Source organism: Microcebus murinus, chromosome 4 (genome assembly GCF_040939455.1).
Source record: "Microcebus murinus isolate Inina chromosome 4, M.murinus_Inina_mat1.0, whole genome shotgun sequence".
Lineage (NCBI taxonomy): Eukaryota > Metazoa > Chordata > Mammalia > Primates > Cheirogaleidae > Microcebus > Microcebus murinus.
Genome location: NC_134107.1, coordinates 42,125,594 through 42,148,514, shown reverse-complemented (window position 1 = coordinate 42,148,514; position 22,921 = coordinate 42,125,594). Strand labels below are relative to the sequence as shown.

The 22,921-nt window shown below is 38.9% G+C and overlaps 1 protein-coding gene across 2 annotated transcripts in view; it reads left to right on the top strand.

Moving 5' to 3' along the window:
• The window catches only part of NELL1 (neural EGFL like 1), a 761,891-nt gene that overhangs the window by 66,629 nt on the left and 672,341 nt on the right, over positions 1 to 22,921 (top strand). For both annotated transcript variants that reach the window (XM_012735524.2, XM_012735523.2), the window contains exon 3: positions 10,545 to 10,695. In XM_012735524.2, the coding sequence (XP_012590978.1) occupies positions 10,545 to 10,695 (151 nt within the window). The remainder of the gene's footprint in view (positions 1 to 10,544; positions 10,696 to 22,921) is intronic.

The following is a 22,921-nucleotide window of genomic DNA, read 5'->3' as shown; positions in this document are numbered from 1 at the left end:
ATTAGAGAGCTTGGCAGTTGAACATAATGCCCTACTGTTTACTATTGAATCTGAGTAGATGTGGTAAGGTCGAGACCAACACAGCATTTCAAATGTCTCTTTCATGCCTGAGAATTAGGACTGCACAAAAGGGAGCTAATTATAATTAGGTCAGCCCACCGCTCCAAACTTTTTAAGCAGGTTAGAGATTGTACCCCCAATATATGGAGCAGTTTAGGCTCTTGGAGGAGGATATCCCTTAGTTAGGGGAGACCTGGCATTCGAGTGGATTGGAGAAGTTTAATGATTCTCTCATGCTGGGGATTAGAGAAGCCAGAAATATACAGAAGGCAGAAATATATAGAAAGAGTGGCAACGTTGAAGTCAGGAGACACATCCCTGCTACTTGCTAGAGGTGGGATCATGGGTATACCACTTATCTTCTACGTACCAGAGATTCCTCATCTTTAAAGTGAGGCCATTAACACCTATCCAATGGGTTTTTATGAATATGAAATGTGATCATGTATATGAACATGCTTGGAAAATTATAGAGCTCAGACTTTAGTGTGCAGTTTTCTGGGCTTTCTTTTCAAAGCTTCTCAGAATTGTCCTGAGGAGTGCACTAGCTATATATTAATACCAGGCACTTTCCATTATTCTTCCATTCATTCCTTACTGAACCCTGAAAGGTGCGTGTCACAGATGAGCCAACTCAAGAATAAAGAAAGGAAACTGAATTATCCAAGGTGTCAAAGCAGAGAGCTTGGCAGAGCTGGGATTCAGACACTGGTTTGTCTGAGACAGTAGATGTGCTGAGAGGCACTGGGGCCTTGTGGTTGGCCTTAGACAGACCTGAGTTTGGATTCCAGCTAGACTACTCAGTAAAATGCTTCTTGGTTCTTTGTACCTCATCTATAAAGTGGAGATGGCAATATTGACATCACTAGGCTGTTGTGAGGATGCAATTAGCACAATTGAAGGCCTTACTGTGACATCTAGCAAAAAGCAAAAATTCAAGGCTGGACCTAGATTGCAGTGGCTGGAAGCTCCATGGGCTCTGCTCAGTTTTCAACTTTTAAACAGAAGAGAGTTAGAACTGATTGCTAACCGCCTCCCCTGGTCACCTGCCCGATGCCCTCCTGCTGGGCCACAGTTGTAACTAACCGAACGTTTGGCCTTTACTTCAGCCCCAGCTGCAGCACCAAAGCTCCCATGGCATGGTGGTTGCTGGCACAGCTTGGTCCCCCACCCACCCTACAGGGCCTAGTGCTTGCCCCAATTGTATTCCAAATAAACTAATAGTTGTCATGTGCTTCTCATGTGGCAGACACTGTTTTGAGTGTTTAATATGTACTAATTGTTTTAACCTTCATACTATCCCCATGGAGCAGATGCAATTTTATTCCCATTTTACAGAGGAGGAAGCTGAGGCACACAGAGATTAACTTGCCCAGGGTCACACATCTGAAGAGAGGTGAAGCTGGAATATGAACCAAACAGTCAGGCTTCAGAGCCTGAGCTCTTAACCATTACTCTACACTGCCCCTTCACTGGGAGATCAAGTCCCTGCTGAGACACGCCCTGGTCCTGTTCCAGGTTATTCCAGGCTGTGATGCCTTCTAAGCACCCCTACTTTTCTAATGTCTCTCAGCTGAACAGCTGAACACCTGTTCACTTATGTTCGTGCCTTTATTGCTAGACTCGGAGCCCCTTGTGGATGGAAGATGTGTCAGTTTTGTGTCCACAGTGCTGGTTTAAGGGGTGCTCAGTAAAGGTTTTTAAAGTAAAGAGTGGATGAATGGATGGATGGATGAGTTAGAGGAGGACAGGGACAAGGCCTGCCCCATGTCTTTAGAAGAACCTGGAGAGCATCCCTTGCTGGCCACACATTCTTGCTTGCACCCAGCAACATTTTGTGCATGGTGTTTTGCACACAATGTACCAAGAACAGCTATAGGGTTCTGACCATCAGTGTGGTCAGACACTTGAGGGGGCTTGGCTGCAGTTATTGTCAAAATACACCTGTTGTCCTTGCTGCCTTAAAAACATACACTTAGGTGACTGAAAGCCAGGTGACTAGTGCTTATTTTCTTGTTTAGTAGGATGCCCTTCTTGTTTCTCTCCTATTTATAGAGCGTACTCTCATATTTTACCATAAAAATTGTTGTTTCCTTATGATAACTCTTAGAGAAGATTTGGAAAATTCAGACATGTGGAAAGAAGAAAAATTTCACCCATGTTAGTTCCCAACTGCTAACGTTTTGATCAAAGGCTGTTCCTATCCATCTATTATGCGTCACTAAACAAATTTTACATATACTTGATATAATGCTGTACATACAATTGTGTACCTATTTGACAGTATTGCCTAGACATTGCCTGTGTTGCTTTAATACCTTTAGTATCATTGTGTTATCACACATAATTTTCCATTGTGTGTATATATCCTAATTTACTTCACCACTCTGTTGGATAGCTTCTTTGCTGCACAGTGCTGTCTTAATCATACTACACAAATCTTTTCACCAGTCTTTTGCTTTTTGCTTCCTGTCTTGTGATTCAGATGGAGCTGGAAGTCATACTGTACCTCTCTTTTTATTCCTGTGTTTCTAACTGAGGCGGGGGTGGAGGGATGGGGGTGACAGGCATCCTTTAGCATTGGTGGGTCGCAGTGGCAGTGTGGGGTGGCAGCCTACAGAGAAGGACTGGCTACACTTTGTTAATTTCTTAGCGACAGAGGGCATGCATTGATTTTCCTTACTGGTACTGTCAAACGTTTATAAGAGCTCAGCTGCCTTACAATGCCTACCTAATTAGCAAAATTATGGGGGTACTGGAATCTCTTTTGATTGAGTCACATAATAATTACAAAAATTGATTAATACCATGTGTCACAGGACTTCTTAGGTTTATTCCCTTAACAGAGGAGTTGGGGCTGCTCAGCTGGCTTTATTATTCCTTAGGCAGCTCATTTTTTAAATGTGCTTTTTCTCAACAGGTTTGAGTTATATAGGAATGTCTTTGGTAAACCTCTTTTTACATTGGGTTCCGGATTTTGGAGTCAAGGTATAATTTATTGATGGTAATGTGACAAACATTTGAGGCTCTACCGTGGTTGGAACACATAAAAGAGGGAAAGAAGACAGAGGTCACTGGAGATGGGAACATACCAAGGTGGGGAGGAACATGGCCCTGGGAAGAAGGGAACTGAGGCTGGTGGTGCTGGGAGGCAGGAGTGAGGTCAGTGGGAGAGAGGACAGTGAGGAGCATGAAAAACAAGCCGAGGTACCAGGCAAATGCTGGTGGAATATCATGATCAACTTCGCTGAGGCAAGAGTCAATTTCATCTCCACTCACTTGACATGTGACCTTGGGCAAGCCATGGAACTTCTCTGTGCCTCAGTATTTTTACCTGCAAAATGGGGGGGGATGTTGGTATTTACTTCATAAGGGATGAACAAATAGATTGTTCATTCATTTATTCAATAAATACTTCCTAAGTGACTACAAAGTACCAGGCACTGGTCATATGACAGTGATTTGTCCCCTTTTCACATGCATGGAGCGCTGAGATTGCACATACTGGCAAATGGTGGTGTAGCACAGTTAGGAGTGTGGCTCGTAGACCTAGCTTGCCGAGTTGGTTGCACCATGGCTTCCTAGCCCAGTGTCCTTTAGAACATTATTTAAATTCTCTGGGCCTTAGTTTTCTCACCTGTGAAGCAGGAGTTATAATAACGCCTTCCCCTAAAGTTATAGTGAGATGACACGTGCAAAGCATTAACTCTGCATTTGGCACTGAAATAAGATGTACCTGTTTGCTTTTTGCCACTCTGGCTTCTGGAGCTAATGGAGGTGTAATGGAATGTTATTATGAACTTGTTAGTGCAGATGGAAATTCCTAGCACATTAACTGGGAGTCTCCTGGTGCCCCCACTACTTTCTGCTTGTGATTTCTGCTTTTCTGAAAGCTGCCTGGATCAATAATAGCATCTGACAGTCTCAAGGAAGGGCCGTAAGACCTAACAATGGAATACGTGCCTCTCTCCCCTCTTCCCACACCAGGAATTGCCCCATGGACGATGGTTCTGAATTAAAAAATTTCCTCTGCACTTAGAAATGAAAAGCCAACTGCCATTTCAAATAACCAGGTGTTGCTTTACCTTTTGGGGCCATTCTTACCATGAGCTTACTGGGACTCAGGCTAGAAGGATGTGTCATATCTGTATGAGGAATTTGCCATGTTTTGAAGTTCTCGGTGTATTTATTAAAATGTTGCCTGAATTCTCCATCCATCAAGGCTGAGGCAGGCTGCCATGGCATGTTTGTTCTTACATATTTCTGTCTGCTACTGCTTTTGCTACTTCAATTCACCGATCTTTAGCTGGTGCACTGGTAGGATTTTGCTTTGTGCTCGTCTGGTACCCCTTGGCCAATCAGGGGCCTTAGAATTCCCTCCAATATTAGGATAAATAGATGCTTTCCCTGCTAAACTTTTAGTGAGAGATATGCTTGCAGAGAAAGAAAAATGCCAGGGTAATGTAAAACATGTGAGTGTCCACATCTGCACAGTGTTCCTTTCAATGAATGCCCCCTTCTCCCCCTCTTCTGCCAGATAAATGCTTATTCATCTTTAGAGTCAGGTTCAATGACACATCCTCCGTGATGTCATTCCTCATCGCCATGGGCCTCCTCTGTTTCTTGGGAACTGCCCTATTCTGTACCTGTTGTCACAAGGAAACTGTCTTGCTTCTGTATCTGTCTTCCAGGGCAGAAACTATATTTTCACTTTCATTTCCCCAATGCCAAGCACAGTGCCTGGCACAAAGGAAGCACAGGTATATACTTGTTGACAATGAAAGTAACCCACTGTCCCCACCCTATATGTCAGGGAAGAGGGAAATGAAGTTGCTTTTATTTGAGGCAGAGAAGAGTGTGTGAATACCGTCATGTAATTTCTTTCCTTTTCCACTTTCCCATCTCCTCCCTTCACCCAACACTTTTTTTTTTTTGCTGATGTTTAATCATCACATTAGCATTTTTAGTCTGTCTTTAAAAATGGCTAGGTAGAGCCGTTTTATCCTAGGAAAGAAAAAGCACTTAACCCTTGCTGCTGAGTTAGCACTTCTTAACTAGATCATGTAAAACCTCTGAGTATTTGCAATGCCAGCCAATCATTCCCCCCCACTTTTGAAAATGTAAAATGTTCATCTTAAGTGGTTGTTGTGTGGGAAATTACACTGATGCAATGGTAGCCTCCAAGTCCATTCCCGGAGGTCGTGAAATGGAAAGTCTCACAGGCAGATCAAATTCAGATTCATCACCCACCTGGCCCATTCAATCTAAAATACCCAGGAGGAAGTAGGAGAAAGAGATGAAGTGGGTTAACATGTGTAGGTTTGGGTGCAAGCAGGGGGAAGGGCTAGCCTACCGGGTTCTTGAGTTATGCATTGCTCATATGTTCAGTTTCTCTCTCTCTCTGCTGCATCAGCTTCCCTGATGATGGTGTAGTTATGAGGGCTGAAGCTGAGGTTAACAAAAGGGGGCGGGGAGGGTCCAGCAGATGAGTGTTTCCTGGAGCCCACGTGCTTTCTCTGTTGAAAATACTCAGGGGCAAGTAATCCTGGCCACAGCTGTAATTCACCAGTTAATTTGGTGAGCAGTGATGGGCTTTGTTAGCCTTTCTCAGGGAGAGTACACGTGGGTCCAGAATGGGAATGAAATGGATGACAGCAATGGGTGTTGGTTTTAGGAATGGCATAGCTGTCAATCTGAAGGTGGTATGATTTGTACATTGTGACGTGGTCCTCCCACCCCGTTCTATCTGTAAGCAACACTCCTATTCAATCCTTTTTATCTGTGTTCAACACACTTATGTGTCATTTATTCGATCTATGTTTAACACGTTTCACAGGTTTCTAACTTGCTATCTGTATTTAACACTTCTTATGAGCTTTATCCACCCATTTGTTTTTCTTGTTCTCTCTAGCAGAATTGAATATCCTTAATATAGCAAACACAGTTTATAGTGGTTGAATATGGAAGCACGGTATTCACTATAGGTTCTCATAATTGGGTTTCATTGGTTGCTCTTTTAACATCAGGGAAAAAGCAGGCTGCTGCAAAGTAGGTGACATATCACTATTTTCAGTAATTGACAACTTTATGTTTTATGTTGGTTTGGAAAATGAGCAGAGGAGAAAAATCATAGAATCTGGATGTTTTATAGATGGAAATTACCCTCAGTACCCTCTTTTGCTATGCGGCTAGGAGCAGGATCGAGTGGTTAACAGAAATGAAATGTCGGGGCTAGGAAAGAACTTGGAGATCACGGAATTCATTCCTCTCAATATTCAGATGTGGAGCGTGAGGTTCAGAGAGGTAAAGTGTCTTATCCAAGGTCACACAGTTAGTTATCTGCAAAACTTAGGGAAGTCTCAGTTCTTTGAAACCTGGTCCAGTGTTCTTGCCTGTATATTGTAAGAAGAGGAATTACTTTCTTGTGTTTTTTGAGCACTGAATTATGGTAAACATTTACTTGAAAGGGCTTTTCTGAAAATGAGAATGTACATAAAGTCTCCATGTATCAAAACAGCTGTTTTCTTGCATTTCACTCTGGTAAGTGCTCTTTACTTCAATGTGCCAATCATTTATGAAGAGAAATGAGAAAAGCCAGCATAAGAAATGTTCAGTCTTCTGGAAGGTTTGAGAGAGCAGAAGTGTTGTAGGACTGGCTTAGACTGGTTAGGTGGGGGATTTTGCAAAGAGGAAGAGCTTATTTAGCACCAAACCTCATGTAAAAAGAATCTGCTAGCCACTGGCATTTGAGAAGGACTCATTTATCCTCCTGGTCTTTCAAATGGTATCACACTATATTCTGACTGTCACATATGTGGTTGCTTGAAATAACAGCATAAATGAGAAAAATAAGCGGAAGATACATTAATTTAATGTATCTTTATTGGACGCCTGTTTTGTGCCAGACATAACTGTGGTTACAGCAATGAATACACATATATGTCTGCCTGCATGAAACTTACAGGCTAGTGGGGAAAGAAAGGAAATAACATGAAGCAAGGCTGTTGATAAGTGTTGTAAGGAAATAATAAACTAATCACAATACATACCTTAGGATGCATTATAGGGAGAAAATAACCAGGGTGGTGTGTTAGAGGGACATTAATGGAAGGCCTGCTTTGGACAGAGTGGCTAGGAGGTTGCTTTGCAGCGAGAGCTGGAGGGACGCCAGGCACGTGAAGGTGTGGGAGAGAGAAGAGCCTGTGTGAAGAGGGCTCTCCTTGCTTGAGCCCAGGAGTTTGAGGTTGCTGTGAGCTAGGCTGGCACCATGGCACTCACTCTAGCCTGGGCAACAAAGCAAGACTCTGTCTCAAAAAAAAAAAAATCTGTACCCCCAAACTCTCTCTTAAGTAGCAGATTCATATATTCAATTTCCTACTTAATATCTCCATGTGAATGCCTAATAAACATTTCAAAGTGTATGTGCCCACAACCAAGCTCTTCCCCAATTCTCCATTTCCTCACAGAGTCCCCAGTCTTAGTAAAAGGCAACACCCAGTTCACAAAGATCGGCAGGCAGGGGTCATCTTGGTGTGCTCCTCTGGGCCACCAAGGAGAAGGGTATGAAAGTGGGTGGGAGAAGGCAAGAATCAGTTTGTGTGTGACTGCGGGTCATGCTAAGGGGACTGGATTTTATTCTCTGAGCAATGGGAAGCCGTTGGAGCATTTTAATCAGGAGGCTGAAAGGATTTGGACTTACGCTGTAAAAAGAGCACTTTGGCTGCTGCGTGGAGGATGGGGAAGAAAAGGCAGCGTGCAAGCAGGGAGACCAGTTAGGAAACCATTGGAGATGTCTTAGGGAGCAATGAAGTGGCTTGGGCAAGAGTTGCAAGAGTGGAGTTGGGAAGAAGTGGACAGATTCTAGATATGGGAACCCGCAGGACTTGCTCTTAGATTGGATGCGGAGAACAGAAACATAGGAAGAATCAAGGGCAGTTTCTAGTTTTATTGGCTTGAGGAACTGGTTGTTGCCTTTTACTAAGACTGGGGACTCTGTGAGAAAATGGAGAATTGGGGGAGAGCTTGGTTGTGGGCACATACACTTTGAAATGTTTATTAGGCATTCACATGGAGATATTAAGTAGGAAATTGAATATATGAATCTGCTACTTAAGAGAGAGTTTGGGGGTACAGATTTTTTTTTTTTTGAGACAGAGTCTTGCTTTGTTGCCCAGGCTAGAGTGAGTGCCATGGTGTCAGCCTAGCTCACAGCAACCTCAAACTCCTGGGCTCAAGCGATCCTACTGCCTCAGCCTCCCGAGTAGCTGGGACTACAGGCATGCACCACCATGCCTGGCTAATTTTTTCTGTATATATTAGTTGGCAAATTAATTTCTTTCTGTTTATAGTAGAGATGGGGTCTCACTCTTGCTCAGGCTGGTTTCGAACTCCTGACCTCGAGCAATCCATCTGCCTCGGCCTCCCAGAATGCTAGGATTACAGGCGTGAGCCACTGCACCTGGCCGTAGGGGTACAGATATAAATTTGGAGGGCACTGGCTATAGGCCTGGATGCTATCACCCAGAGAGAACTGAGTGAAAGATGGGGATACCTGCTACAATATTCATACCCATTTCCTCCCGCAGGCGTTGATGGTCGATCATGGCCCTCTGTTCTTTGGGACCCAGCTTCAGAATCTTGACATGAGCTCTCCAGGCAGCCACGACCAATCAGTTGTTTCCTAATTGTTCAGTAAAGAAGGAAAAAGGAAAAAAAGTAAACATATAATCTCAAATGTTTTTTGCTGGCACTAAATTTCAGGTGGAATTCATTAGGAGGATTTTTGCCAGTCAGTATTGATGATAAAAATAACTTTAATAAACATTTGCTAATACCCTCTAGTTTACAAAGTGATATGCTCATACATTTAATACAGTTTGAATGCCATCCTGGAAAGTGTTTGGCTGGGATTTTGAGGAAGGTATAGAAGCATTCCTTAAGTGGCTATCTCTTAGCCCTTGATAAAAGCTGACAACATGCCATTTAAGAGCAAAGTAGGGAAGGCCTTTCTTTGGGCAGAAAAGCAAATGTTGTGCAGGTAGGTTTTATGCTGGTAGAGTGATCTGCCTGGGTGGGGTGGCTCCATGGTGGAGGGCCAACTTAACTTTCTTTTTTTTTTTTTTTTTTTTTTTTTCAACTTAACTTTCTGCCATCTGTAGCCCATCCTCTTACATCTGGGGAAAGACTGTGCTGTTCTTCTCTGTGCTACAAACTTGAAGCAGCAATTCAAAGAATTATAGGAGGCTAAGGTGGGAAGGCTCTAGATTACCTTCTCTATTTCTTCATTATGCAGATGAGAAGACTGAGCCCCAAGGTCAAGAATTCAAGGATTTCTTTTTTTAGAAGTCCCTCTTTAGGATGAGATTCTTCAATGTCGGTGAACAAATCTGTAATGTTGCTTGGGCAGTGCAGCCTCTGACATTCTATGTTTTCCAAAGGCTTCTCGTGCAGTCCTGAAGAAATAACCTAGTGCTTATCAGACAGTCAGGGGAGGTCGTCAGGATGTGAGGGGGGACCACCAAACACACCTCTGGTGTTCATTTATCATCCTCTGAATAATCTTCTCTAACTTTGCTCCCTCAGTGCCCTTTTCTGATGCGGGGAAATGTAGTGCAAAATAATGAGATAACACCCAGTTTATCATGACAAAAGTGAGTCTGAGTATGGAGTGATGAATGTCCCTCATTATGCTGATGTTGGAGAAAGAAACATTCCTATCCAGGGGCAGGATTAGCTGGACTCACACACCTCTAGGCCTGCCAAAGTGGCCTCGACTCTAATAAATATTTCATGAGCAAAGTCATCCATTGCATGTTTACGGAGAAATTCCAGGCACGCTTATGGATCACAAACATGCCTTGTATTTATTCTTTAAGCAAAGGCAGAGTTGTCTGGCATTATTAACGCTAGTAAATCTCTGCTAGGTACAAGGCAAGGACAGGTTTCCTATATGCATTGTGGGGAGAAGGGGGCCGGGTCCACGGGGAAAGTGAAATTGGAGGCTGCTGAGTGGCATTTGGGCCTTTTTAGACCCAGGACCCTCCGAATTTAGGACCCCATTTATCCGACTGCCTCTCACCTTATTTACAGCAACTTAATCTGTTTGCAGCAAACTGAATTGCTCAGTGTTCTGTCAAATTTCCTGTCAGAAAAATCACTGTCTGGCCAATTGTAAACTTGTCAAAGTGACAAGTGGGCACGGTGACAGGGGTAGCATTTCTGGGATTTGCATTGAATGAATGCAGCTGTAGGGAGTGGTGAATGGTGCCTGAAAATGAAAACTATTGACAGGAGGGGAAAATGAAAAGTGCAGTCTGGATTCTTCTGACATGACATTTTTAACTGTGGATCTTTTTCCTCTTTTTCTTTCTCATGTTCCTTTTCTTCTTTTTCCTCCTGCATTTCTTCTCTATCCTTCTCTTTGCTTTTCTCCTCTCCTTTTTCTCTTCTTACTGTTTATCCTGCTCTTTCTTCTTGACTCCTAGATATAGAAAGAGAGATCCATGCAGCCCCTCATGTGAGTGAGAAATTAATTCAGCTGTTCCGGAACAAGAGCGAATTCACCCTTTTGGCCACGGTACAGCAGAAGCCATCGACTTCAGGAGTAATACTGTCCATTCGAGAGCTGGAACACAGGTAAGGAAGCTCTCTCTGCTTTTGAAAATCTCCTCAGAGTTAATGGACTGTACAAAATGCCTTGGTGTTTAGAGGTTGTAGCCCCATGAAAACATTCAGCTAGCTGAGGCCTTGTTTCTGTTGAACACATTAGTGAATTTACTTTGCATTAAGAATTTACTTTGGGCAAAGTGGCTTTCTTGTTTGTTCTCCAAGGACCACTCGTGAGTATCTTTCTTGCCTGTCTTCTGTTAGACTTTGTTTGTATCAGACTATATTCTGTCCTTCGTATTTAGGTCATCAAGCAAGTTAATGACTTATATTTAACAACCTTTGATAAGCATTTATTTTTTTTTTTATTTTTTTATTTTTTTTAAGACAGAGACTCGCTTTGTTGCCTAGGCTAGAGTGAGTGCCGTGGCATCAGCCTAGCTCACAGCAACCTCAAACTCCTGGGCTCAAGCGATCCTTCTGTCTCAGCCTCCCAAGTAGCTGGGACTACAGGCATGCGCCACCATGCCCGGCTAATTTTTTCTATATATATTAGTTGGCCAATTAGTTTCTTTCTATTTATAGTAGAGACGGGGTCTTGCTCTTGCTCAGGCTGGTTTCGAACTCCCGACCTCGAGCAATCCACCCGCCTCGGCCTCCCAGAGAGCTAGGATTACAGGCGTGAGCCACCACGCCCGGCCTGATAAGCATTTATTGTGTATTTATGTGGGAATTAATTGTACCTGACACTGGAAATATTAAGGTGAAGAGTACAGACTTTTTAAAAAAATAATTTAAAAAAATTTCAGAGTATTACAGGGGTACAAATGCTTTGGTTACATATATTGCTTTTGCCCTGCCCGAGTCAGAACTACAAGCATGACCATCCCCCACACAGCGCCTACCTCATCCATTAGATGTGAATTTACTCTTCCCCTCCTCTCTCCTCCCACCTGCCCGACACCCTATGCATGTTAATTCCCACAGGTGCACATTAGTGTTGATCAGTTAGTACCAATTTAATGGTGAGTACATGTGGTGTTTATTTTTCCATTCTTGTGATACTTCACTTAGAAGAATGGGCTCCAGTTCCATCCAGGATAATACAATAGGTAGTTCATCATTTTTTTTTTATGGCTGAGTAGTACTCCATGGTGTACATATACCACATTTTGTTAATCCACTCATGAATTGATGGCCACTTGGGTTGTTTCCACATCTTTGCAATTGTGAATTGTGCTGCTATAAGCATTCTAATGCAAAGGTCTTCTTACAGAATGTCTTTTGTTCCTTTGGGTAGATACCCAGTAGTGGGATTGCTGGATCAAATGGTAGTTCAAAGATAATTCTTTGAAGTATCTCCATACTATTTTCTATAGAGGTTGTACTAGTTTGCAGTCCCACCAGCAGTGTATGAGTGTTCCCATCTCTCTGCATTCACGCCAACATTTGTCATTTTGGGACTTTTTGATAAAAGCCATTCTCACTGGAGTTAAGTGATATATCATTGTGGTTTTGATTTGCATTTCCCTGATGATTAGAGATGTTGAACATTTTTTCATATGTTTCTTGGACATTAGTCTATCTTGTTTTGAAAAGTTCATGTTCTTTGCCCACTTTTTAATGGGGTTTGATTTTTTTCTTGCTGATTTTCTTGAGTTCTATATAGATTCTAGTTATCAATCCTTTATCAGATGTATAGCATGTGAATATTTTCCCCCATTCTGAAGATTGTCTATTTACTCTAGTGATAGTTTCTTTGGCTGTGCAGAAGCTTTTAAATGTGGTCAGGTCCCATTTATTTATTTTTGTTTTTGTTGTGATTGCTTTTGGGGTCTTCTTCATAAATTCTTTGTATAAGCTAATGTCTATAAGAGTTTTTCCAACATCTTCTTCTAGAATTCTTATGGTTTCATGCCTTAGGTTTAAGTTTGTTATCCATTGTGAGTTGATTTTTGTGAGTGGTGAGAGATGAAGATCCTGTTTCAGTCTTCTACATGTGGCTATCCAATTTTCCCAGCACCATTTATTGAATAGGGGTTCTTTTCCCCAGTGTATGTTTTTATTTGCTTTGTCAAAAATCCTAGAGGAGCAAGATGGTGGACTAAAGACACCACCAGCCAGAGTACAGAATTTTTATTCCAAGGATTACTAAGCTAATAGGGAAGATAGACAAATAAATACCATAAAGTATTATAGATACAATGCTAGAGATTGTATTCAGGGATTAAAGGTAAGAGTGGTCAATTCTACTGAGGGTTGTAGAAGCCAGGAAAGGCTTCAGAAAGGATGGTGGCTGTTTAAGGAAAAAAAAGTGAGTAGATATTTGATAGGATGAATGGGAAGGAGAAAAAGTGAGTAGATATTTGATAGGCTGAATGGGAGGAGAAAAAGTGAATAGATATTTGACAGGTTGAATGGAAGGGAGTAAGGGTTGGGAAGAACAACATTCCAAAAAGAAGTTGCTGAGATTTTAAGAATGAACAGTTGGGTGTGGGTAAGAGGTTGAAACACAAAAGTATATGTGGGGAAAGGATGAGAGTTTGGTGTGGGCAGCAAGGGGTGGTCTTATAGAGTTAGGTAGAAGCTAGATCATTGTGAAGCTTCAAGGCCATGTTGAAAACTTGGACTAAAGTCCCCATAGGTAGCGAGGTTTTAAATTTAAGAAAGATCCCTTTATTATTGAGTTCAACACTGTTTATGTAGGGTTTTAAGTCTGAGGAAGATCACTCTATTATGGAATTCAAAGTAATCATTACTAGATAACCTAAACAATTTTAATTTTTAATGCCAACTTTCTCTCTATTTGTCCATTGAAAATATTTATGAAACACCTACTCTGTTCTAGGTGCTTTGCCAAGTTTTGTGGGGAAATCAAAGAAACAAAATCATCTCAGGACTCACAGCAGAGTTTGGCAATGTGGGAAGCAAGGCATGGCCACATAAAAAGCTAAAGAATAAAAAAATAGCTAATAATAAAAAAATAATAGAAGAGTGTGATGAGGCAGTGTGTAACTAATTTCAAAATTATGTAAAGGTGTGAAGTTCACTGAATTCAGTACATTAGGTCAGTGGTTAAGGAAGACCACATAGAATGAATGTTCTTAAAGAGCGGGTAGAATTCCAGCAGGTAAGAGAAGAAGGGTATATCAAGCAGGAGCAACAATGTGTGCAGTCATAGAGGTGAAGGAATATGGGGAAATGCAATTTTGGGGGGAAAGGGGGATAGTGAACAGACCAATTTTGCTGGAGCAGAGGGTCTTTCCAGGCAGACTTTTGGCAGCTGCGAGGATCAACAGCTGTCTCTTTTTAATGGTTAAGTTTGCTCTTAGCTTCAAAGGGATATGATGCTTTTGGGGAATGTTGTCAGCATTATAAGCTGGCTGTTTCTGGCTCTATGAGAGATATGGGTGTGTTTAAAGATATTCTATATGCTAGGCAAAGGTACAGGTCCTTGTTTTCCAATGGTTGGGTGTCAAGCCAAGTGTTAGCTTCACAATCGTGGAAGGCTGTGTCCTTGCCCCATTGGCCTTGTGGGGTTGGGTGTGAGGGCCTCCGTGGTATGAGAGCCATACAAATGCCCAAGAGTATAATGTAGATCTTCAGGTACTTCTCAATGCAGGCAGAGGAAAGCTTTCCAAAGCAGGTGAGAAGCATGTGGAATGGCTGCTATTATGGTAGAAAGAACATAGGCTTTAGAGTTGGACTAATGGAGGTTAGAGTTCCAATTCTAGCTTTGTGACACCAGCTATTTAATGTCTTGGAACCCTAATTTCCTTGTCTATAAAATGTGGGTAATAACCTATTTTGCAGGGTTGCTGTAAGGATGAGAAAGGATAGTGCATAGTGAGCGGTCATCCCTTAACATGTATACATTTCTTCTCCTGGTCTAAGTATGTCTTGAAATTATGTTTGATGGGTTTCTTTTTTGGATTTTTTTAAATCATACTTTAGGAAACATTTTAAAAAATGTTTAGTATTGCCACATAGAGTTATCTGAGGCTGACTTCTTTTACATCCCTTGTAGGTTTCTAACAGAACCTGAGGATGATTGAATAGAGAGTCATCTGATAAGTTTTCATTGTAATAGAAAAACCTCAGGTATTTACTCATAAACAAAATAAATATGAAGAAATAGAAACTAGATCACTTCCCCCCTCTGATTTTATGGTGCCCTGATCCATGTTTGTATAGTCTAAGCAAAGAGGTCTGAAAGACTGTGGATCTGTAATGCATTGATTATGGTAACACAACAGACCTGGTTTCTATTCTTAAGGACATAAAATCTGGCTAAGGAGACCAAGAATGTAAGAAAATATTTAGGAATATATAACAGTATATATTTAGGAAGTGGGCTATTTATAATACCCCCCTCCAAAGTGTTTCCATTTGTAACAAGTGAGAATCATTTTCAGGCTGGCCTCATTATTTATTAGGATAACACCATCTAGAGGAGCAAATTGTCCTGTGGACATTTGGCATGGACATTTGACCAGGTGTATAAGATGACCAAGGATTTAGGGCTCTTCTTTATTCAATAGCAGAGGATCCAGGTATCTATCTGGTGAATAGACTGTTGGCTGGAACGTCAGACACCTAGCTTATTTTTGTGAGCCTCTCTTATGTTATTTTGATTGTATCACTTATGATGAAGATGAATTAAATATCCCAAATTGGGATATGATGGACATTTTAGATTCCTAGACAGTTTTTAATTTTTCTAGTTCAGTAGTTTTCAGTGTATTCACAGAGTTGTGCCACCACAATCAATTTTAGAAATTTTCATTACCTCCAAAATAAATCCCACACCTTTTAGCTGTTAACTCCAATTTCCCTATAATCCCGCTAGCCTTAGGCAACCACTGATCTACTTTCTGTCAATATAGATTTGCCTATTCTGGTCATTGCATATAAGTGAAATCATATGCTATGTGGTCCTCTGGGACTGGCTTCTCTCACTTAGAATAATGTTTTCAAGGTTCGTTTATGTTGCAGCTCATGTCAGTAGTTTATTTTTATTGTAGAATAATATTGTTTAAATTTTAATAAAATGTTCAAATATAATACATTTATCCATTCATCAGTTGGTGGACATTTGAATTATTTCTCATTTTTGGCTATTATGAATAATGCTGCTATGAACATTCATGTACAAGTTTTGTGTGAACATATGTTTTTATTCTCTTAGGTGTATGTCTAGGACTGGAATTGCTAGATCAGGTGGAAAGTCTATAATTAACTGAGGAACTGCCAGACTGTTTTCTAAAGTGACTGCGCCATTTTACATTCCCACTAGCAGTGTATCATGGTTTTAATTTCTCCACATCTTTGTCAACACTAGTTATTATCTTTCCTTTTGATTATAGCCATCCTAATGAGTATGAAGTGACATCCCATTGTGGTTTTGAATTGCATTTGCCTGATGGCAAATGATGTTGATTATCTTTTCATGTGCTTATTGGCCATTTGTATATCTTCTTTTGGGAAATGTCTGTTCAGATAATTTGCCCAGTTTTAATTGGGTTATTTGTCTTTTTATAATTGATTTGTAGTAATTCTTTGTAGTATAGATACATGTCCCTTATCAGATATATGATTTACAATTTTTCTCCATTTTGTGGGTGGTCTTTTTGTTTTCCTGGTGGTAGTGTTTAAGCACAAAAGGTTTAAAATGTGATGATATTCAGTTTGTTTTTTCCATTTGTTATTTGTGCTTTTGCTGTCATATCTAAGAAACCATTGCCTAATCCAAGGCTATGAAGATTTACTCCTACAATTTCTTCTAAAAGTTTTATACATTTAGCCCTTATGTTTAGCTCTTAGGTATATTTTGGGTTAATTTTTATATATGGTGTGAGATAGGGGGTTCAACTTCATTCTTTTGCAAGTGGATATCCAGTTGTATCATTACTATTTGTTGGAGATTGTTTTTCTCCCAGTGAATTGTCTTGGTACCCTTGTTGAAGATCAATCAATTGACCATAAAATGTGAAGGTTTATTTCTGGACTCCTCATTTCTATTTCATTGATCTATATGTCTATCCATATGGCAGTGCTGTTTTGATATTTGTAGCTTTGTATTAAGTTTGGAAATTGGAAAGTATGAGTCCCTCAGCTTTGTTCTTCTTTTCAAGATTGTTTTGGCTATTCTAGTCCTCTTGAATTTCCATAGGAACTTTAGGACTAGTTTGTCAATTTCTGCAAAAAAGTCAGTTGGGATTTTGATAGGGATTGCATTGAATCTAAGTATTGCCATCATAACAATATCAAATTGTTTAATCCATGAACATGAAGTGTCTTTCTATTTATTTAGGCCTTCTTTAATTTCTTTCAACATTTTTTTTTGGTTCTCAGATTATAAGTTTTTCATGGCTTTTGTTAATTTATTCCCAAGTATTTTGTTCTTTTTTGATGCTATCATAAATGGAATTATTTTCTTAATTTCGTTTTCTGGCTGATCATTGCTACTGCATATAAATATTAATGATTTTTGCATATTTATCGTATATCCTATAACCTTGTTAACCTCATTTATTAGTTCTAATTGTTTTCTAGTGAATTCCGTAGGATTTTTCCATTCAAGATAATGTTATCTGCAAATAGAGATAACTTTATTTCTTCCTGTCCTACCTGGATGCCTTTTATTTCATTGTCTTGCCTAATTGCCCTGTCTGGAACTTCCAGTACAATGTTGAATAGAAGTGGTGACAGCAGACATCCCTGTATCCTTCCGGATCTTAAGGGAAAACTTTCAGTTTGACCACGAAGTATGTTAGCTGTGAGTTTTTAATAGATGCTCTTAATAGTTTAGAGAAGTTCTCTTCTTTTTGTAGATATTCTTTTTCAATTGAGAAAGTTCCTTTCTATTCCTAGTTTGTTCAGTGTTTGTATTATAAAGGTGTTTGTATTACATTTCTTTACATGTTATTTTATATCTATTGAGATCATAATGTGGTTTTTGTCCTTTATTCTATAGATGTGGTATATTACACTAATTTATTTTTGGCTTGCATTCCTGAGATAAATTTTACATGGTTATGTTGTATAATCATTTTTCTATGTTATGGATTTGATTTGATAGTATATCGTTGAGGATTTTTATTCTCAACGAATTGTATCTATATTCATAGGGGAGATATTGTTCTGTAGTTTTTTTTTCTTTTGATGTTGTATTCTGGTTCTGTTTATGAGAGTTTTAGTTGATTTTTAAGCTATGTGGAATAGCTTTTTAAAAGCTAACATTTGCTGATTGCAAACCATGTACCAAAAATTAATTTTTTAAACATGCTCCCCTTTGATTTGTCAGGCATAAAATTTTATAATTTGAAAATATTGAAAGTTTTTCCATTATCAATTTTTAATATTTATACCAGCTATTTATTTTTCATGTTTTATGATATTGGCTAGAATCTCCACAACAGTGGTGAATGACATGCAAGTGGATTAAAGGGCTTCATTAAAGTAAAGAAGAAGATAGCAAACAAATGTTTTTTGTTTCTGGCTTTAATATGTTCCTTTTATCTGTTTAATATAATGCGTGGTAATAATTTCTAATCTCTATCTCTATCTATTCATCTAGTCATCATGTAAAGGAAATTCATTTTATTCCTGATTTAGGGAAAGATTAAAAAATCAGGAATAGCTGTTAAATTTTATTAAATATCTCTTCAGTATGCATTTTGTGATAATTGTGCTTTTCCCCTTTTATCTGTTAACAGAAGTAATTACATTAATGGAATCCATAATGTTGAACTATTTATGAAATTCTTGAATAAACTTACATTAACTGATGTTTTATTTAGAATTTTTGCATCATTAAATAAAAGTTGCAATAGCAATATTAATAAAAATAGTGGTAGCATCTAATATTAGTTTTGAGCACTGATAAATGCTAGGCATTGTTTTAAATACTATACACTAAACTTATTAAACACTTACATGTTTTAGCTCATTAGTAAGATACAATAGATTTTTCCGTATATCTGAGTTAATTTGACACTTTTTGAAATTTTTTATGCTCTGGACTGGTTTAAAAATATAGGCTATACATTTTCTATAAATGTTTCTGATAGAGTGAGCCTGAAAATAATCAGATGTAAAAGTAATTAGATATAAATAATTAGATGTACATGTAATTAGAAAAGTACAGAAAATATTTTGTTGGGCAGAAAAGTACAGAAAATATTTGAGCTGATAATTTGTCTTGGGGGAAGCTGGTAAATCTTTTATTGAGAATGTTCATTTTCTGTTTTTATTATGGAATGGTTCTATCTAATTAATTTTAAGCTTGCTTTAGGATCAATTTATGTTTCTTAGAAAATCATATTTCATTGAGGGTGTCATTTTTTGGATCAATAGTTGGTCATTATGGTCTCTTTCACTTAATAAAATTTTTTATATTTGTGGTTTTATCTTCTTTCATTTCTAACGTGAGATATATGTGTTTTATTCTTTTCTTGGCCAGGCTCATCATGGGATTGTGTAATTTATTGGTCTTTTTAATGAAACAGTTCTTAGTTTTATTGATCAAGTCTACTGTTATTCATTTCAAATTTATTGATTTCTGCTTCTTACCTTCTTTTGGATCATCTTATTGGTGTTTTTACTAACTTTTTCAATGTTTAGTTCATTTGTTTTTAGTATTTTCTGTTTACTAGTAAAATCGCTGAAGGCTTTATATTTCCTTGTGAGTATTGCTTTGACCCCAGCCCAACGATCTTGCTGCATACTGTGTTTGTTTTTTATGCTTCTCTACAGTTCTTAATTTCAGTTTAACTTCCTCTTTAACCCTAGTTAAAGGAATGTTTAAAAATTCTAAAGAGATTAAATTAAAAATATTTAATGGATAATTTCTGGTTTTATTATTAATTGAGGTCATAAAATATGTGTTGTAAGATTTTCGAGTTTGCAGAAATTTTTTTCTGGTCATCTTTTTTATGCTCAATATTTTTAATTTTAGGGGCACATTTAAAATTCATGGGTAGTTTTTGAAGGTATATAGATATATATATATAGACACACAACTTATATTTAACACCTTTCAGTTGTGTTATTTAACTTCTATGTATATTTATTTATTGCTCCATCTATGACACAGTGAGAAAGATAGATTAATAGCTTCTATTGTAATTATAATTTTGGCATACTCTCCTTGGATAGGATTAAAGGTCAGGCCTGGAAATGTCATGCATTACCTGTATCCCATTTCATTGACCAGCACTGGGAAATTCAGTCTAGCATCATGCCCCAAATGAGAGAACATAGCTATTAGAATAACTTGGAAGTCTCTGTCTTGATTGGTTGGGATGTTTCCTATTTAGTCTGCACACAAATGCATGAAAGTAGCATAGGTAAGATACTGCCTCATGTGAGAGTTTCTCCAAGTAATACCCTTAGGCACATAGTATGCACTCAATACATAAGTGTTAGCTGAATAAATGATTCATTTTCTCCATCTATGGTTAGAGCTGCTCAGAATTTTCATGGCTAGTTTCAAAGATTCACATGGAACATATTGTACCAGGCACAGGTGTTGCCTTGGATGTGCTGCATGTAGGAGGCTGCACAGGGTAGTGAAAAGGGCAAAGGTTTTAGTATCTGGAGACTGAACTGAATATACTTTGTGATTTGGGGGAGGATTAGAAGTACTTGTAAAACACCTAGCATAGTGCTTGGCACACAAAGGAAACTAAGTTTAAAAAGCCATGATGATGAAGAAGAAGAAATTTGATGCCAAGGGGGAATGGGTGCTGAGGAGTGGACAGATGAGAAAATGGCCATTTTTCCCTAGTTTAGTGGTTAAAGGAAAAATGACTGTCACCCCAACCTTCTGGTAACGTTCAATTTCTAGTCAAAAGTCATCTTTGCTGATAAAGCACTTGGGTGGAAACAGCATTTTGGATCTGAACACCCTCCCCAGCCATGCACCACAGGAAGTAATCAGCCACTGCCTTTTCCAAAGCTGTCAGCCAGAGAAACTTCATTTACTGCTTTGCAAATCACTGTTTCTAATTTCTGCTGGGCTTCCGGCTACTGCCAGGCAAGGCCATTATTGAGTTAATGGCAGAAGAGTTCATGTAGTGGCTGAGTTCCCTTTTGGCCAAAGGCAGGCATCTCTCTTACCTGGTGGGAACCCAGTAGCCAGAGGTAGAACTTTTGGGAGATTGTGATTCTTTAAACCAGAAGTGAACTTCTTGGCAAAGCAATATCTGAAAACTCCCTAGGCAACTGAGCCAATGGAGTTCCCATGGATATCTTAAGTGGATAGATAAAATGAAATGGAAAACTTAAATATAAAGACTATTGAAAATGTACCTGGAGGTAGTAATTGAAATCGGCTCCTTTATGTAATGGAAGGGATACTCTGTTATTAATTCTAATCTATATTTCTAATGTGATAAATTTTTTTTTACAGTGCCAACAGAGCACATTGGAAGAGTAACAAAGATGAATCTGTCTTGCTGAACTATCTTAATGGCATTGCAGATTTAATGTTTATTTTTTCTGATTCAAATGTGTTAATATAGAGCTTTGTTAAAATGGAAAGCTTAATTAATGCAGATTAAATCTAATTGAATGTTCTGCCAGTATTTGCAACTCTATAAGATATAATGGTAAATCTTCTGTTTTTCGATTTTTTTCTTAAATTATAGATAAAATTAAATCTAGGCATAATGAGATGGGAAGCTGAAAGCTAGGGTCTCAGAAAAAGCTTTCTGCAGAATAGTTCTGTGATGAGTTGAAGAGGACATGTTTGGCTTTCTAAGAAGTCATCTCCTTTTTTTTAAACAAAAATTTTATATTTCAAATGATACTCTTCAGGTTTCTGAGTTCTCATAGTGAAAAGAACCTTTCACTGTGATGTCAGATAGACCCGGGTTCAATTTCTGGCTCTACTGGTTATTAGATGTGTGAACTTCTGCAGTTGTCTTTAATTTGCCTCAGCCTCGGTGTCCTTTCATGAAGGTATTGATTACAGCAACATAGAGTTATTGGGAGAATTCTCATATATCAAAGCACTCAATAGATGTCATTTCCCCTCCTCTCCTCATGACTTCTTTAGATATTTTCTAACTCTTCCCACCATTCGAAATTGCCATTAGATTTTCACATCAAGAGATTGTTATAGATTATCCAAAACAACGAATTGTCCAAATGGAATGCATTCTGTAATTTCTAAGCAGCAGGTTTACCTTCCTAATTATGGATAATTTAAGCTAATATTTAAATTATTTTATACTTTTACATAATTTATTGAAGAATATAGGGTCAGAGGAAAGGGGAGAAAATTACATAAGTGTGTTACATGGTTTGGTGAAGTCAGCCCAAGAGAAAAGTTTTTCCTTGGGCAATTAACAGTACATTTCCAGGAATTGAACCTCTTTATGAAATTAACAGTTTAATTTTTTTCCTCCATGAGATACAACATAAGGCCTATATTATAAAAGAAGTAGATATATTTTAATTGTTAAATTACTTCCATCTGGGAAAGAATAGAACAAACTGGTTTTAACTAGTCTATGCATACTGCTTTTGAAGTATGCAAACAAGTCTCCACATTTCAAACAAATATAGGGTGCTTATAATTAGAGAAACTTTAGACTTAGAACTATGATCCTAGTGGACTGTAAGCTCCCCTTTCAACAACATTCAGGATATATTAATGAAAACCTCCCAAATACCATGTGGCGATAGATGCTGGGCTATAATTTTGAAGCACACGAGAGTGGAGACAAAGAAGCATCACCACGTATAGTTAGTGCAGTGGCAGGAGGAATGTAAGGAACAGGGTACCTTACCTCAATCACAAGGAGGTTCAGCCTTCCCATTGAGAGTTATATGTAATAGGCTAAGTAGAAGGATAAGTATAAACCAGCCAAGAAAAGATGAATGGAAGAGGGTTCTGGATGCAGGATTAATAAAGGGGTGAGAGATGAGAGATCATGGTGCATTAAAAGAACAGAAGAAAAATTTAGTGTTGCTGATGAGTAGGGAGAGTATAGGTACAGAGAGGAGGCAAGGTGACAAGAAGTCAACCTGGCGAGGCAGGCAGGAGGCCAGATTACAGATGGCTTTGTAAGTAATGCACAGGGGTTTAACCTTTATAGCAAGGGAGGTGGAATCCATGGAGCGGATTTAAGTGCAGGTGTGGTGGCATGATTATATTTAGATGTTTTGGAAAGATCACAGTGGCTGCTTAGTGGAAAATGGCAGGGCCAGGGCAAAACTAGAGACAGAAAGCCAGTTAGGACATTGC